This window comes from Halichoerus grypus, chromosome 10 (assembly GCF_964656455.1).
Source record: "Halichoerus grypus chromosome 10, mHalGry1.hap1.1, whole genome shotgun sequence".
Taxonomy (NCBI): Eukaryota; Metazoa; Chordata; class Mammalia; order Carnivora; family Phocidae; genus Halichoerus; species Halichoerus grypus.
This window is the reverse complement of record NC_135721.1, coordinates 112540132-112556595: the sequence shown is the minus strand read 5'-3', so window position 1 is coordinate 112556595 and position 16464 is coordinate 112540132. Positions and strand designations below refer to the sequence as shown.

The 16464-nt window shown below is 42.3% G+C and overlaps 1 protein-coding gene across 1 annotated transcript; it reads left to right on the top strand.

Annotated features, from left to right (window-relative positions):
• The first annotated feature begins 845 nt into the window (after positions 1–845).
• On the top strand, positions 846–7913 carry DEFB123 (defensin beta 123). The gene is made up of 2 exons (XM_036121875.2): positions 846–903; positions 7768–7913. Exons 1-2 carry the CDS (start codon positions 846–848, stop codon positions 7911–7913), a joined length of 204 nt encoding a protein of 67 aa, XP_035977768.1.
• Positions 7914–16464: the final 8551 nt, after the last annotated feature.

Sequence of the window (16464 nt, the reverse complement as noted above, 5' to 3'; positions counted from 1 at the left end):
AGCCTGGGTATCTTTCTGGAAAAGCTATCAAGAGCCCCTCATTCCCACTACCAACAATCTCTTTTCACAGTTGGCTTTGTGGAATCTTGATGCTGTGCAGACCACAATGGCATTCAGCCTTAGAGGCTTCTGTGTTGTCCAGAACATGCCAGGGTCCCACTTTTAGCATTACTCAACATTAACACTTAGTACATCTCGGGGCGCCTGGGCAGCTCAGTCAGTTAAGCGTCTACCTTCGGCTCAGGTCATGATCCCGGGGTCCTGGGACCGAGCCCCGCATCGGGCTCCCTGCTCGGCGGTGTAAGGTGCACGGCGCGGTTGGCACTCGGATGGCGGAGGGCACGGCCAGGCTGGTGCTGGGAGCTTCATCTCTCACCACCGTTCTCCCGGTTTCCCTCCAGTCACACCATGTGTCTCACTTTCAGCCCCAGCGTAAGCCTCTGGGCGGACTTCCTCTGCCTGGGACGCCAGGTGGGCTCACCTGCAGGGGCCGTCACCTCGGTGAAGTCTCGCCGGCCCCTCTGCGTTCCGCGTGCGTGGCGCCCCCTGGCGGTCCCTCGGTGCAGGCGGTTTAGAGCGGGTAGCAGGACCTTGGACCGGGTTGCCTGCCCCCCCCCCCACCCCCCGCTGACCAAATGACCGCAGGAGGCGTGCCAGCTCGGAGTGTGTGGCTGCAGACCCTGGGCTCCGGGAGCGTGGGGCCGAAGCCGTGGGCGGCTGAGGGCACGTGCGGGTGACATCGGTCCGGCTGAACAAAGGGACCTCCAGCCGGAGAGGCCGGAGCCTGCCCCATTCGTTTTGCCGTCGCCTCGGACTTGCAGCCTCACCTTGGGCCACTTCCAGCCATGAAGCTCCTTTTGCTGACTCTGGCTGCCCTCCTGCTCTTGTCCCAGCTCACTCCAGGTAACGGGGACCTTTTCGGGGAGGGGCAGGGCGTGGAGACTGAGGCCTGGTCCCGGAACCCCCAGGCCTGGGAGGATGGGCTGCCCTTTTGGAAACACCGAGAGAAGGAGCCCTCGCCCGCAGCAGGTGCCAGAGCTTAGGTACCAACCACGACATCCAGAGCTGCTGGCTCAGCCACCCCGTCCATCTCGGCTCTCTCAGGGAGCAGCTGCCGGTGGCCTTGCACATGAGAAAGAATGGAAGGGGTGCGCAGGAGAAGAAGGAAGAAGAGGGCAACCGTGGGCCTTTCACAAAATAGTCCCCAGAATGTTCTAGGCTTTGTAAAGATCACAACCACCTTAACCAGAGAGAAAAACTCACATACTCTGTGCCTCTGTGCCAGACCCTGTGTTGGAGGCTAGGGCCACAGAGATAAATGACAATGGCCTTGGGGGAGACAATGAACAGCATTTACAACCCAGGGTGACATGAGCTCTGACAGAGGGGGTCTAGGGATCTGAGGTGGACATGGGAGGGACCAGCCCAGTCTGAGGGCCAAGAGAGTCCTCCTGATGGGATACCCAGAGTCCTGAAAAGTATGTTGAGATTGGAAGGGGAAGGAGAAGAGAAGGAAGTAGGAAGGGTGTCCCAGGCAGAAATCAGCTTATGCAAAGAAAGGTCCAGCTGTGGGAGAGAACGTGGAACCTTCAGCAAACTGGCACACCATTGAGTGGGTTAGGGGCATGGCGAGGGGGAAACTGAGGAAGCATTCAAGGTCCAGGTCTTGATGGGCCTTGACTACCAGGTGAGGGAGGCATGGGAAGGCTAACCGAATTCGGGCCATGGTCAGACTTGCCCATCCCACAACCCCCAGCCTCGCTATCCGCCCACATCAAGGCTTCTGCCCACATCAAGGCTTTCACCTAACATTTCCAAAGGGGCAGAATGTGTAATTTCCTCAACCAAGCTGACCTCGGGCCTCGTTTCTGCCTGTGGCAAATGCCTGACCCACCACTCACCACAGGGTAGAGGCGCAAGCATCAGAACCCGGGTCAGAATGCCCCACCATTTGCTAACTCCGTGACCTCCTCAGTTTCAATTTCCTCTTCTCAACCTGCTACAACAGTAACGTTTGTGTAGTAGTATCAGATTGAGGGAAGACACAGAACACACTGAAATGTGTCTTCTTTATTTTATATGATTTTCACTGGTTCCTGGAAATTTATTATACTAAAATCATAAAGACACTCATCATCTACTATTTGGTTACTCAGTGGGACAGTTTATATAAGAAAGACGGAATAAATGCTTGGTGATTTTCCTGTATGTGTGAATCCACAAGATAATGATTTATTTTTCTATCATCCCCCAAATGTGACAAAATAGTTTTCAATATATTTGATGAATTTTCACTCATTGCAATCTTTATTCTTGCTGAAATTCAAATTGCCACATCTTTGGCTTGTGGTAGCCTTATTGTGCATATATCCCTGCTAGTTTGTGATCGTTTCCTTGTGATAAAGTCCAGCTTATAGACACCACAAGAGACACACTTGTAGTCCGACGGAGTCAGACGTATTAACTTGGCACAGCAAAGGAACCGTGGGCAAAAGAAGGAACAAATAAGGTTTCTATAGCATTAAGGAGAGGGACAGAGTTTAGGTAAAATGTAAATGAAGTTATGTGTTTTGTTTTCTTTCAAGTTTTTATTTAAACTGTAGTTAGCTTATAGTGTAATACTGGTTTCGGGAGTAGAATTTAGTGATTCATCACTTACATACAACACCCAGCGCTCATCACAAGTGCTCTCCTTAATGCCCATCAACCAGTTAGCCCATCCCCCCCCCAAACTCCCATCCAGCAACCCTCAGTTTTTTCTCTATAGTTAAAAGTCTATAATGTTTTGCTTCCCTCTCTCTTTTTTTTCCTTCCTCTACGTTCATCTGTTTTATTTCCTAAATTCCATATATAAGTGAAATCATATGGTATCTGTCTTTCTCTGTGAAGTAGTGTTCGATAGACTTCATGTCTAAAGGGATTAACATCAGGCTGAGGCTCAGAAATGGATTCAGGGTTCTATTTCCATGGAAAGTACAAAATTAAGAGAGATGTGGAATTTCGTATCCCAAAACCCCTTCTCTGACACTCTGCCCTTGGCTCTGAAATCAAGGACACTTTTCTGTATTGAAAGACTGGCTCCTCAGAAAAGAATGTAATGTTCCAGTCCTGACCATATGATTTCAAATACAAAATTTCAGAAAGATGTGACTTCAGACTTTGTCCTTTTGTTAAGTGACAAAAGCAATTTCACTGGTTCATAAGTGGTTATCTGGTGTAACGACATATTCTAGGCTCATCTTGTACAATTCCTGCCCAGATCTTGAATTCCCCATTTCTTCAAGAAGCTCTGATTTTTCTTTTTTAAGTAGGAAAATGGTATTTCAGAACCATGATCTAGATGCTAGAGATATTCAGTCCTACTAAATTAGTCCTTCATTCCACATCTTTTCAGTAGACAGAGCTGGGTGGGAAAATCGACATATTGAATACATATAAAATACCTCATGAATTATTATTAATACTTCCTATTTAAAGTGATCTTGGTTAGACATGATAGGGCACACTTAATGAGGGGTATTCCTATCAGGAGAAAAAGCATCACTAACAAAAGTGTGCACCCGGGACCAGAGTCCTGTTGGAAATATCCAGGAAAAGCCGCCAAAAGCAAACTCACGGGTCCCAGAGGTCAGACTATATTGTTCACTCAACAAATGCTTTGGTTTGCTTACGTGGATGTATTCACACACACACACACACACACACACACACACACACACACCCCAGAAAGGTTTCTAAGAAATGTGAATGTGGCAGGCATTACCAACAATTCCACATGTGGCTCCCTCACATGGCAAAATGATGTTTAATGCAAGTTGATGATGGACAATGGTTTTCTGGAACTCCTAGAATTGTCAAAAGACTACGGTAGTATTTTTAGTGACATTGTCAGCAGCTCGGACGACTTCACAAATGAGCACATGGAAAACTCAGGCACTGCACTGAACTTCTCCAGTGCCCTCCAGACCGTTTCTCTAGAAATTGCCATAGCATAAAACCTATCCCCAGTGCTAGTAAGCCCATCTAGCTTACCAAGTTTTTCAGCTCCTTCACGCAATTCTTTTCATCCCCACGTGAGAACCAGATGTTTTGCAAAAGAGTGTACTTATCCCCAACCACTGAGTTCAAAAGCGAGGGTTTGACTCCTGACGTGGAAAGACAACAAATTGTTCCAGCTTAATCCAGTTGCACAGCAAGAAAAGGAAAAAGAGCTGGGCAAGCTCTCATGGCCCTTTACAATTCACGGGGCGGGAGGAACAGGGAACAGTGAAACTCTGAGTCACTTAGGCTTTTCAGGGCCTTCTGTCAGTTTAGCAAGTTTTAATTTTAACTTATGGTGAGTTCTTTCTATTTTTTCTGAGGGTTGAGAATGATAAGGATGTACGATTTTTGGCAAAATGGCCAATCCTTAATTAAAGTCCCAGTAAAAAGAGCACCTCAGTCACTAGAAAGGCAGATAGGCGTTCCCAAGTAGGAAAGACAAACCACAATTGTTTTTAGTCACAGGAAACACTGTTGCTTTCTGGCAAGGAAAAGCATCTAGTCCTTCACAGAAAAGGCAGATGGTAGTGAGTACAAATCCTTGGGATTTAGGGAGCTGTATAGAGTCCCTAAGACAGTGGTTCCTTTTCACGTCCCACTTTTACTGTTTTTCCAAAGGTTATTAAGCTGGCACGTGGAACATATACTGGAACTACCCTCACTGATCAGTGAAAACTTGTCCACCAGTGTTGTCTTAGAACAGTTTATAAGTTTTCGGGGCACCAGTCTGGCTCAGTCAGTGGAGCATGTGATTCTTCGTGGGGTTGTGAGTTCAAGTCCCATGTTAGGTGTAGAGATTACTTAAAAATAAAATCTTAAAAACAAAAGAAGAGTTTATAGGTTTTCTTTACTGTGATGGGTCAAATTTTCCACCAAGCTCCATTTTCGACCGTCCAGAAACACAGTTAGCCGTCTTAGTGTCTCCATAACACATCAGATTTCTCTCAGTACATTTTTTCAGAACCTAGTTCTTGTGATGGCAGTTTGCTCAAGGTTCAAAAGAAGTTTTAAAAGATAATTAAAAAAAAACTCCTGGCACATATATATGTGTGTGTATATATTAACATATGTATATATATGCATTTAACACATGGTCATATATATATATATATATATGACCATGTGTTAAAGATTTTATTTAACTCATAATGAGAGAACAAGGCAGATTTTATAACTGGATCAAAGCATAAATAGAAACTGGCTTTTTTCCCCCCATGGTGCAGGGGAGGAGAGAGAGAGTCAAATTAACCTCTCTGCAACAGAACATACTTGCAAGTATAGAGAAATAATTATTTTTGCCCTACTATTATTTATCAACAGCTCATAGAGTTGTAAAATAACTCCCACATAATCAAAATCAGATAACCCTGAGGACTGTGATCGACCAAGACCAAGGACTATTGACACTATTGGTGATTATTGACCTTTTGGCACTATCGATGATTTGGGCCAGATAGTTCTTTGTTGTGGCTGCCCTATGCATTGTAGGATATTTAGCGGAATCCTTGGCCTCTACCGACTAATTGCCAGTAGCACCTCTCACCTGTTGCAGCAACTAAAACTGTCGTCACACATTTCATTGCCAAACATCCCCTCAGGAGCGAAATCACCCCAGTTGAGTACCCCTGCTCTGGACAATGCGAGTTTTCCTCTGAAGCACACATTTCCCCCGAGAGTCTCCCCTGTATTGGTCTAAAAATCATCTCAAAGAAAGCTTACTCCTGATCACAAAATACACCTGGTCAAAACCTACAGCCAAAAGAAGGAAATAATAAAGGTTACAAATTAATGAAACTTATAATTAACTTAAGAATGAATGAAATAGGGTGCCTGGGTGGCTCAGTCGTTAAGCGTCTGCCTTCGGCTCAGGTCCTGGTCCCAGAGTCCTGAGATCGAGCCCCGCATCGGGCTCCCTGCTCTGCGGGAAGCCTGCTTCTCCCTCTCCCACTCCCCCTGCTTGTGTTCCCTCTCTCGCTGTGTCTCTCTCTGTCAAATAAATAAATAAAATCTTTAAAAAAAAAAAAAAGAATGAATGAAATAGAGAATAGTCAGGGCTTGAAACTGCCCAAAGGAAATGGTTGAACGACACAACTAGAGCTCCCAGGCTTCATTCAGCTGCTGGAGCCCCTGAAAACTTGAGTCAGAGCAGGTTTGGGGCTTTTACAGAACAAAGAGAAGGGTACAGGTCCTTGTTTGGCTCAAGTAGAGATTTCATCTTTAACTGCTGCAAAACTTGTGGTTGGAATAGCAACTGTCCCAGATTCGTGTGCCTCTAGGTTGAGGTCATGGGTGCCATGCCACCCCCAAAACTGTCAGAACACTTCTTTCGGGAGCTGTGTTTGTAAGCCTTGCAATTTGTTGATTGGTCAAGATTCCGGAACAGGAAAGGCTTCAACAACAATATGGATGGGTTGTTGCCAAGGGCTCCAGGGGAGGGGAAAATGGGGGTTACTGTTTGCTGAGTATAAGAGTTTCAGTCTTATGAGATGAAAAGAGTTATGGGGGTGGCTGGTGATGATGGCTATACACAATGTGAATGTATTTAACACCACCGAACTGTGCACTTAAAAATGGTTAAGATGATAAATTTTATGTTATATGTACTTAACTACAATTAATGAAAAAAACCTAAGTACAGCCACCTCGTAATGATAGACCTTGGCAAAAAAAAAAAAAAGTAAAATTATGAAGAAAGTGATGGAATATTAGCCAAAAACAAAAACAAAAAATAGCCAGTATAGATGAACCTTGAAAACAAGCTAAGTGAAAGAAGCTAGACACAGAAGGCCACATGTTATATAATTCCATTGGCATAAAATATCCACAGCAGGCCAATCTATAGAGAGGAGGGCCGATCGGTGATTGCCCAGGGCTGGGGAGAGGGGTGCAGGGTTTCTCTTTTGGATGATTAGAAAGTTCTGGAACTAGATGATGGTGATGGTTGCACAACATTGTGAATGTACTTAATGCCCCTGAACCATGCACTTTAAAATGTTTATACGGGACACCTGGGTGGCTCAGTGCGTTAAGCGGCTGCCTTCGGCCCGGGTCATGATCCCAGAGTCCTGGGATCAAGTCCCACATCAGGCTCCTTGCTCAGCAGGGAGCCTGCTTCTCCCTCTGTCTCCCTCTGCTTGTGCTCTCTCTGTCAAATAAATAAAATCTTTAAAAAAAATAAAATAAAATAAAATAAAATGTTTGATGGGTGCCTGGCTGGCTCAGTCGGAGGAGCATGCTATCTTGGTCTTAGGGTCATGGGTTTGAGCCCCACATTGGGTGTGGAGATTACAGAAATAGATAGATAGGGGTAGGGGCACCTGGGTGGCTCAGTCGTTAAGCGTCTGCCTTTGGCTCAGGTCACGATCCCAGGGTCCTGGGATCGAGCCCTGCATCGGGCTCCCTGATCCACGGGAGGCCTGCTTCTCCCTCTCCCGCTCCCCCTGCTTGTGTTCCCTCTCTCGCTGTGTCTCTCTCTCAAATAAATAAATAAAATCTTTAAAAAAAGAAATAGATAAATAAATAAGCAAGCAAGCTTTAAAAAAATAAAATGCTTGAACTAGTAAGTTTTATGTTCTTTGTATTTTACCACAATTTTTAAAAAGGGAAGGAGAGAAAAAGGAGCCCAACGGTCAAAGGCAAGGGAAACTGAGGACCCTCTATCACACCTGCTTTAATACCGCCTCTCAGGGCTGACACTGTCTCCATTTTTCTTTTTTTGTGTGTCAGGCGGCACCCAAAAATGCTGGAATCTTCACGGCAGATGCCGTCAGAAATGCTCCAGGAGAGAAAGTGTTTATGTTTACTGCACCAATAATAAACTGTGCTGTGTGAAGCCCAAGTTCCAGCCAAGAGAAAAGCTATGGCCATTTTAAGTTCTCTGAAGCCTGACGCCATGAAAATGCAGACGGAGCCGCCCTGAGTCTGACCCCAGTGGATTCCTAAATTCTATCAATAAACACATGTGGCTGATCTCTGTGTTCGCCTCTTAGTCTACCCTAGCCAGTTCTCAGGAAATCCCCTTTCAGGTGAAGTCAAAATATTTTCATAATAATAATAATAAGACAGTATTTGCCTTCTTCAGTCTATCTCACAAGTGTGCAGTGGAATCTTCTGGAATCTATGTGACATATGATGATATCATTGTTCCGTCAGCTAATGAAAAGTGTGTTTATGTATCCTTATGTTTCTAGAATTTTTTAAGATAGCAGGCTTAAAGTATGAGGGTGTTCATTTTCAGAGATTAACTCAGGTTGTTCTCAGTAATTCTATTGTGCTCTTACTAGCCATCTTTAGTTACATCATTAATCTCTGTAACCTCATGTTTATCTAATAATAAATCATTACTTTGAAGGGGCACCTGGGTGGCTCAGTGGATTAAGCGTCTGCCTTTGGCTCAGGTCATGATCCCAGTGTCCTAGGATCGAGCCCCGCATCCGGCTCCCTTCTCCACGGGAAGCCGGCATCCCCCTCTCCCTCTCCCTCTCCCTCCGCTGCTCCCCCTGCTTGTGCTCTCTCTCTCTCTCTCAAATAAATAAATAAAAATATTTTTAAAAATCATTACTTTGAAATTCCAAAATGTTCCTTTGTACCCAAGGAGAACGGAGAACACTTTATCTTGGTTTGCAGAGGCTATACTCTCCCTGAGTGAAAACAACACTTACTCTACACTCTGCAGTTCTTTTAAATACAATTTCTAGCACACAATTGAAAAATATTAAAAGCCCTTCACAAAGGAAGGAAAATAAGATCCATAACCAAGAATAAATATAGTGGGTGCCTGGGTGGCTCAGTTGGTTAAGCGACTGCCTTCAGCTCAGGTCTTGATCCTGGAGCCTGGGATCAAGTCCCACATCAGGCTCCTTGCTCAGCAGGGAGTCTGCTTCTCCTCTGACCCTCCCCCCCCTCACGCTCTCTCTCTCTCATTCTCTCTCTCAAATAAATAAATAAAATCTTTAGAAAAAAATAGTCAATAGCGGCAAATCCAAACATGGCACAGGTGTTGGATTTCACAGACAACTTTAAAATAACTATTATAGGGACACCGGGGTGGCTCAGTCGTTAAGCGTCTGCCTTCAGCTCAGGTCATGATCCCAGAGTCCTGGGATCGAGACCCGCATCGGGCTCCCTCCTCAGTGGAAAGCCTGCTTCTCCTTCTCCCACTCCCCCTGCTTGTGTTCCCTCTCTCACTGTCTCTCTCTGTCAAATAAATAAATAAAAATCTTTTAAAAAAATAAAGTAACTATTATAAATATGTTACAGAAATTAGAGGGAAAGATTGAAAGGTTGAATAATTTAAACCAATATACAGAAAAATACTATATCAGTTTTCTATTGCTACATGACAAATCACTCCAAAACTTAGTGGATTAAAATAACAACTATTCATTAATTCTCAGATTTCTGTGTGTGAATTGAGTGGTTCTTCTGATATTCTCACCTGGGGTCACCCATATGACTGCATCTCTGTCCATATGACCTTTCCGTTTCAAGGAAGTTAAAGCTAGGTCTAAGAAGGTAAACCCCAATATGCAGCATTTTCAAACTTCTGTTATCATGCTTTCTTAAATCCCATTGGCCAAAGCAATATTTGCTTTTTAATTTAAATTTTAGTTAGTTAACATACAGCACAATATTGGTTTCAGGAGTAGAATTTAGTGGTTCATCACTTATATATAATACCCAGTGCTCATCACAAGTGCCCTCCTTAATGCTCAACCCCATTTAGCTCATTCCCCCAATGCCCACCTCACCTCCATCAACCTTCAGTTTGTTCTCTACCGTTAAGAGTCTCTTATGGTTTGTTTCCCTCTCTCCCTTTTTTCCTTTCCCCTTCCTGTGTGTTCTCTGTTTTCTTTTTAAATTCCACATTTGAGTGGGATCATATACTATTTGTCTTTCTCTGACTGACTTATTTCACTTAGCATAATACACTCTAGCTCCATCCACGTCACTGCAAATAGCAAGTTTTCTTTTTTTTTTTTTTTTTTTTTGATGGCTGAGTAAATTCCATTATATATATATACCACACCTTTATCCATTCATCAGCCAATTGGCCAAAGCAATATGACCTGCAGTCAGTATGAAAAAGGACTACACGAAGGCATGAATACTGGAGACATGATTCATGGGGATCATCAATGTATCAGTCTACCACAAATGGAATCTCCTAAGAATAAATTTGACATTCTAAATTGAAAAATACAAAATCTAAAGTTAGGAATTTATTGGATGGGCTTAACAGCAGACTAGGCAGAGTGGAAGAAAGAATCAGGAAACTCAAAGACAAATCAATAGGAAATACAATAAAAGCACAGGGAGAAAAAGTATGCAGAACAAACAGAACAGAGAATAAGAGACTTATGGGACAATTTCAAATGTTCTAACATATATCTAATTGGGAGTCTTAGAAGGAGAAAAGAGAGGAAATGGGGAAGAAGAAATATTTTTTAAAGTATTGGCTGAAAACTTTCCAAAATTGTTGAAAGACCTCAATTCACAGACTCAAGAAGCCTAATGAACTCCCTTCAAAATAGACACGAAGAAAATCAAGTTTAAGCATAACATAGTCAAACTGCTAACAACCAAAAGAAAACATACTTCCCAATACCTGTGACTATTTCAAACAAAATACGTTCAACAATTTTATGGAGAAAATTAGAAGCCCTTATTAAAAGACAATATAGAAAGCCTAAATTTATAGAGACATACCATGTTTATGAATTAGAAGACTCAATGTCTTAAAGACATCAATTCTACACAAACTGTTTCCCAGATTCAATGATATTCCAGTCAAAATCTTAACCAAACCTTTTCCAAAACTTGATCAAAATTGTACACTTATTAACAAATGTTTTATTAGGGGCATAGACATAGATGATAAAATGAGCAGTAAAGCACATATTGAGGATAATGGTCAACTCTAAGTATAGGAATTGGAAGGGGTAATGCTGATATTCTACTATTTTATCTGGATGGTAGGTATGGAGATATTTGTTGTCTTATTATTTTTATACTTTTATATATTTTTAAATATTCTTTTGACTTCTCAATCTATAATAAAAATCAAGTTTTTCAAAAAGAGATAAAATCCATGAACATTAAGTGTCTCAAAATCTTTAAGCCCAGAAAGAAAGGAAAAGATAAATCAATCATGAAGACCTAGAGAAGAATATATGTGAAAATTACATGGTGGGAATGTAAAACAGTGCAACCACTTTGAAAACACTAGACAGTTTCTCAAAAAGCGTAATGTACCATATGATCCAACCATTCACATCTAGGTGTTTACCCAGGAGAAACAAAAGCATATGCCCACACAAAGACTCGTAATATAATTGCTCACAGCAGCTTTATTTGTAAAAGCCCAAAACTGGAAACACTCTAAACTGGTGACAGGTGAACGGACCAAACAAGTTGTGGTATATCCATACAATGGAATATTATTCAGTAATAAGAAGCAATGAAGTACTGATGCTACAACGTGGGTGATTCTTCCAATAATTATGCTGAATGAAAGAAAACAGACAAACCATGAGACATTCTTGGTCCAAAAATGTCTGTGTCATCTGACCTCCATGCATCCTCCAATTTTGACACATGGCATTTTGGGTCCCTAGTTATTAGAGTCAACTCAGAAACAGTGTTGCCTTTCCCAATTATAGAATCACCCTGGTCAATGGCCACAGGTGCCCTGGCCCAAAGAAAGATTTTCAGTATGTGCTTGTGGCGTTGTTACAGAGTCCTTCCTCAAAGGGACCCAACCCCCACTTCAGTCAAGGGCTTCTGGGTCTATGAATTTAAATGAGAAGCCATGGTTCTCCACAGAGTCATCTCAACAAAGGGTTTTTCCCCTAGGGCAGGAAGTTATCTGTTTTGTCAGCTGCTGAATCCTCTGTAGTTAGAATAATGCCTGGCACCCCTAGTAGATAGTCGATAACTGGTAGTTGAATTAATGGAAAACAGAAAAAGTAGGGTGTTGATGCTGGTGAAGTGAAGGTGGGCATCCTGAGGTGAGTATGGTTGAGATATCAGTGGAAATCATGAGGCATGCCCGATCAGGGAAGCCTGAGCCTCAACCAGATGCTCACTAGACTGTGGGTTCAAATTAGGGAAAAATGGAGAAAATTAATGAACATACACATAATGCTGGAAATATATCATCGAAAACCATATCTAAATTGTTGTAAAACTAAGGATTTTTTTTACCATGTCTTAGAGCTACTGAACCATAATTCCCATAAAACATAGATCCATTTGTTCATTTAGTCATATAACAAGTACTTATTTTTTTTAAGATTTTGTTTATTTATTTGACAGAAAATGAGAGAGCACAGTAGGGGGAGCGGCAGGCAGAGGGAGAGGGAGAAGCAGGCTCGTCGAGCAGGGAGTCCGATGCGGGGCTCAATCCCAGGACCCTGGGATCATGACCTGAGCCGAAGGCAGACACTTAACAACTGAGCCACCCAGACGCCCCAACAAGTACTTATTGATACCTGTTATTTGCCAGACACCAAGTTAGTCTCTAGCTATAATGAGGTAAATAAAACAAATATGCACTTTGTCATCGTGGAGCCTACAACCTGTGGAGGAAAAGGCATTAAAGAAATAAATTCATAATTACATATGGTAGCAAGGGCTATGAAGAGTGTAGTGATTGAGAATAGGAGTAGGGGGCTCATGAGGGAGGTGGACCTCCATGTGCTGTCAGGGTAATGCTCTTTGAGGGAGTGGCATTCAACCTGGGATCGGCAGGATGAGAAGTCATGCTTGCAGAGAGTTGGGAGTGGATCTGCAGAAGAATATTCCAGGGAGAACAGCATGGGCATAAGCCTTTTTAGGGGCAAGTGGCTGGTTCCAGAGACTGAAAGAATGGCCATACGGTTAAAGCCTGGTGCGCAAGGGAAGAGACATATGGGAGGAGATTTGAGAGGCAGGCAGTGTGATAGGCCACACAATATTGTGATGTTTGTATTTTTTTTTAAGATTTATTTATTTATTTATTTGAGAGAGAGAGGAAGAAATGGGGAGGGGCAGAGGGACAGAGAGAGAGAGAGTATCCTCAAGCAGACTCCCTGCTAAGCAGGGAGCCCCACTCAGGGCTCCATCCCAAGACCTGGAGATCATGACCTGAGCAAAAGGCTGATGCTTAAAGGACTGAGCCAGCCAGGTGTCCCTTGCTTGACTTTTACTAAGGCATCTTTTCAGCTTTCATTCCAATTATAAACTGCTTATTCTCTGTATTTTCCAATTCTGTTCCCAAATTCTTACTGATGCAGTTCATCATTTTGTACCAACCCACTTCCTAGGTCACTGGCCAGCCTATAGGATTGGTTTGGCTTGGGGAGGTGCCAACCTCTTGTCCAATTAACTATGTCTGGGGCATGGGGGAGAGTGGTCTCCTGGTCTGCATATGACTGTCACTTCAGTCAAGGCTGTGAGCAGGGCTACAAGAGTATACATGGATGAGTCATGCAGTGTTCCATGTATTCACATTTCTGTGTATCCTTGCTATAAACTTCTATAGGGAGGAATATGTCTGCTCTTTCTTTGTGAAACACCGAGCCCCTATGCTTAGGGAGAAATAGACATCAATGAAATGTGGGTCTTCTTGGCGGAATTCTGAGGAAGGGTATTTATGGCCCCTCTCTCTATCCCCTCATGAGGTCCCACTAATCTATTGGTGAGAGCTCGACATTCCCAGGGTCCTATTAGACCCAATGCTCCCTTTTATAATAAATATTTTGCAGGGGCGCCTGGGTGGCTCAGTCGGTTAAGCGTCTGCCTTCTGCTCAGGTCATGATCCCAGGGTCCTGGAACGGAGCCCCCACATTGGGATCCCTGCTCAGCAAGGAGCCTGCTTCTCCCTCTCCCTCTGCTGCTCCCCGCCCCCTGGCTTGTGCTCTCTCACTCTCCCTCTCTCTCAAATAAATAAATAAGATCTTTAAAAAAAATAAATGAATAAATAAATAAATATTTTGCGGTGCCCCCTTTCTGTCCTAAAATAAAATTCATAAAATTGTAACCTATCTTCTCACATAATTGCAAGCAAAAGATCAGATTAAGTCCTAACCATAATATAAAGGAGAAAAGAGACTATTTTATAATAATATGTATTTTGATGTGTAAATACACTTAAAGACATAATGAAACATGTCAGATCTTGTACCTATACATAGTCTGAGTGCAAGAGCTGCAAATGCCATATGCACAGTTCAAATACTACCCTAAGTGTTTACTGTCTGTATCCTGACTTTCCAAAATGGTAAACAGCTTGGGCAAAGTTCTAACCAAAACAAAGTATAATCATTCCTTAATTTACACAGTAGTTTCATTCCAGGAAAATTCAATATGCAAAAGGTACTTGCAAAATACCCTTAGATTCTGGGCTCAGAGAATTATAAATGGGTTTCTCTACCTATATAAATGTCTAGCAGGACATTTGAATTTTGTTTGGGAAATTGGTCAATACTTCATTTTCCAGGACAGTCACACACATTGCGTGCCATCTTGCATCCCGGGTCCCCAACCTACTAAATTACGATAAGGACTCCTTTAATTTTGACTATCAAAAGAAAGAGAAAAAAAAAGCCATCAGCAAATTCCGAAAATAACCCCTAGAGGACAGTGTCTTCCCATTGAGAATCATCCATTTGCCATTTACAGAGTCCTTTCTCTTCGGTGGGTCTATTCTTTGTGAGACAAATGGAGCTGCATCATAAGCACAGATAACTTACCCAAATTTAACTAAGTGTGCTCAAAAGAAAAGAGATAAGGGAGAAATGAGTTGTCTCGGATTTTCGTTTTTTTTTTTTTTTCAATCTGTTTATTACTTTTTTTTTCTTTTTTGGAGATTTATTTATTTGAGAGAGCGAGAGCGCACCCGTGTGTGCATGCATGTAGGGGGAGGGACAGAGGGAGATAATCCTCAAGACGACACCCTGTTGAGCACAGAGCCTGACAGGGGCTCGATTTCAAGACCCTGAGATCATGACCTGAGCCAAAGCCAAGAGTCGGACACTGTAACCAACGGAGCCACCCAGGCGCCCACCCCCTTCTTACTTTTTAAGTCAACCTAGTTTTGCCTTTCTGAACGTGGTATAAATAGAGTCATTCAGTATATTCATCTTTGTATATGGCTTCTTTTGCTTAACATAATGTTTTTGAGATTAACTCATGTTGTGTGTATCAGACTATATTGTTACTGTTGTTTATTGTTTATTGTTGTTAGTATTGTACTGTATGGATATAATTCAATTTATCCAGTCACTTGCTGGACATTTGGGTTGTTTCCAGTTATGGGATATTAGAAATAATATAGCTGCTATAAACATTAATAGAGAAGTCTTTGTATACACATATTTCTATTTAATTTTATAAGTAACTCTTATAAAAGTTATGTATCAACTGTTTTTCCAAAGTGGTTGTCCATGTTACATTCCCATCAGCAAGGTATTAGCATTCCGGTTGCTCCATATCTTCACCAACACTCACTTTGGTCCATTTTTTTTTTTTAATCATTCTGGTGGGTGTGTAATGGTATCCCATTATGGTTTTAATTTGCATTTCCCTGATCCCTGATGATTTTGAACATCTTTTCATGGGCATATTGGCCATTTGTATACCTACTTTTGTAAAATGTCTAAAATATTTGCCCACTATATTATTAGATTGTCTTTTTCTTGCTGGTTTATAGGAGCTCTTCATATATTCTGGAAATGAGTCCTTTATCAAATATATGCTCATGCAAATATGAGCAATAGTAGTCCAAATAAACCAGAAGAAGCCCTCCTGGAGCCAGGGGCTGTGTGCATGAGAGATGGGAATTGCCTCGATTCCCCTGCAGGAAAAGCACACGGCAATGAAGACATCACACTGTGTTGTGTGATTCCACTGTGGAGAGATACTTCTTTTTCATACAAATGGCCCATTGATAAAAGGTACTGCATATGGTATATAGTCCACGGTATCGTAATAGCGCTGTGGTTAGTACATCTTAACCTATAGAGGTATCGAATCACTATGTTGTACACCTGAAACTAATGTAACATTGTGTATCAACTATACTTCAGTAAAAATATAAATAATAAGGGGTGCCTGGCTGGCTCAGTCAGTGAAGCAGTGTGTGATTCTTGATCTCAGTGTTGGGGGTTTGAGCCCCACACAGGAGTAGAGATTACTTAAAAAAATAAATTCTTTTATAAATAAATAAAATACATTTTTAAAAAATAAGTCTATTTTTCTGTTTTTTAAAAAAGAAAAGAATATCCCCTAAACATGACCAATAACTTCCTTTGGTGTATCACCAGAGAAGCCTGATGTGTTCCACTGACGGAAGAAAGTTCACTCTGTATGTCAGTCTCCAGAAAGGTGCCTTCCTGAGCCATTGTCAAGGATCATTTGGGCCAACACGTGATTGTTGCCTGG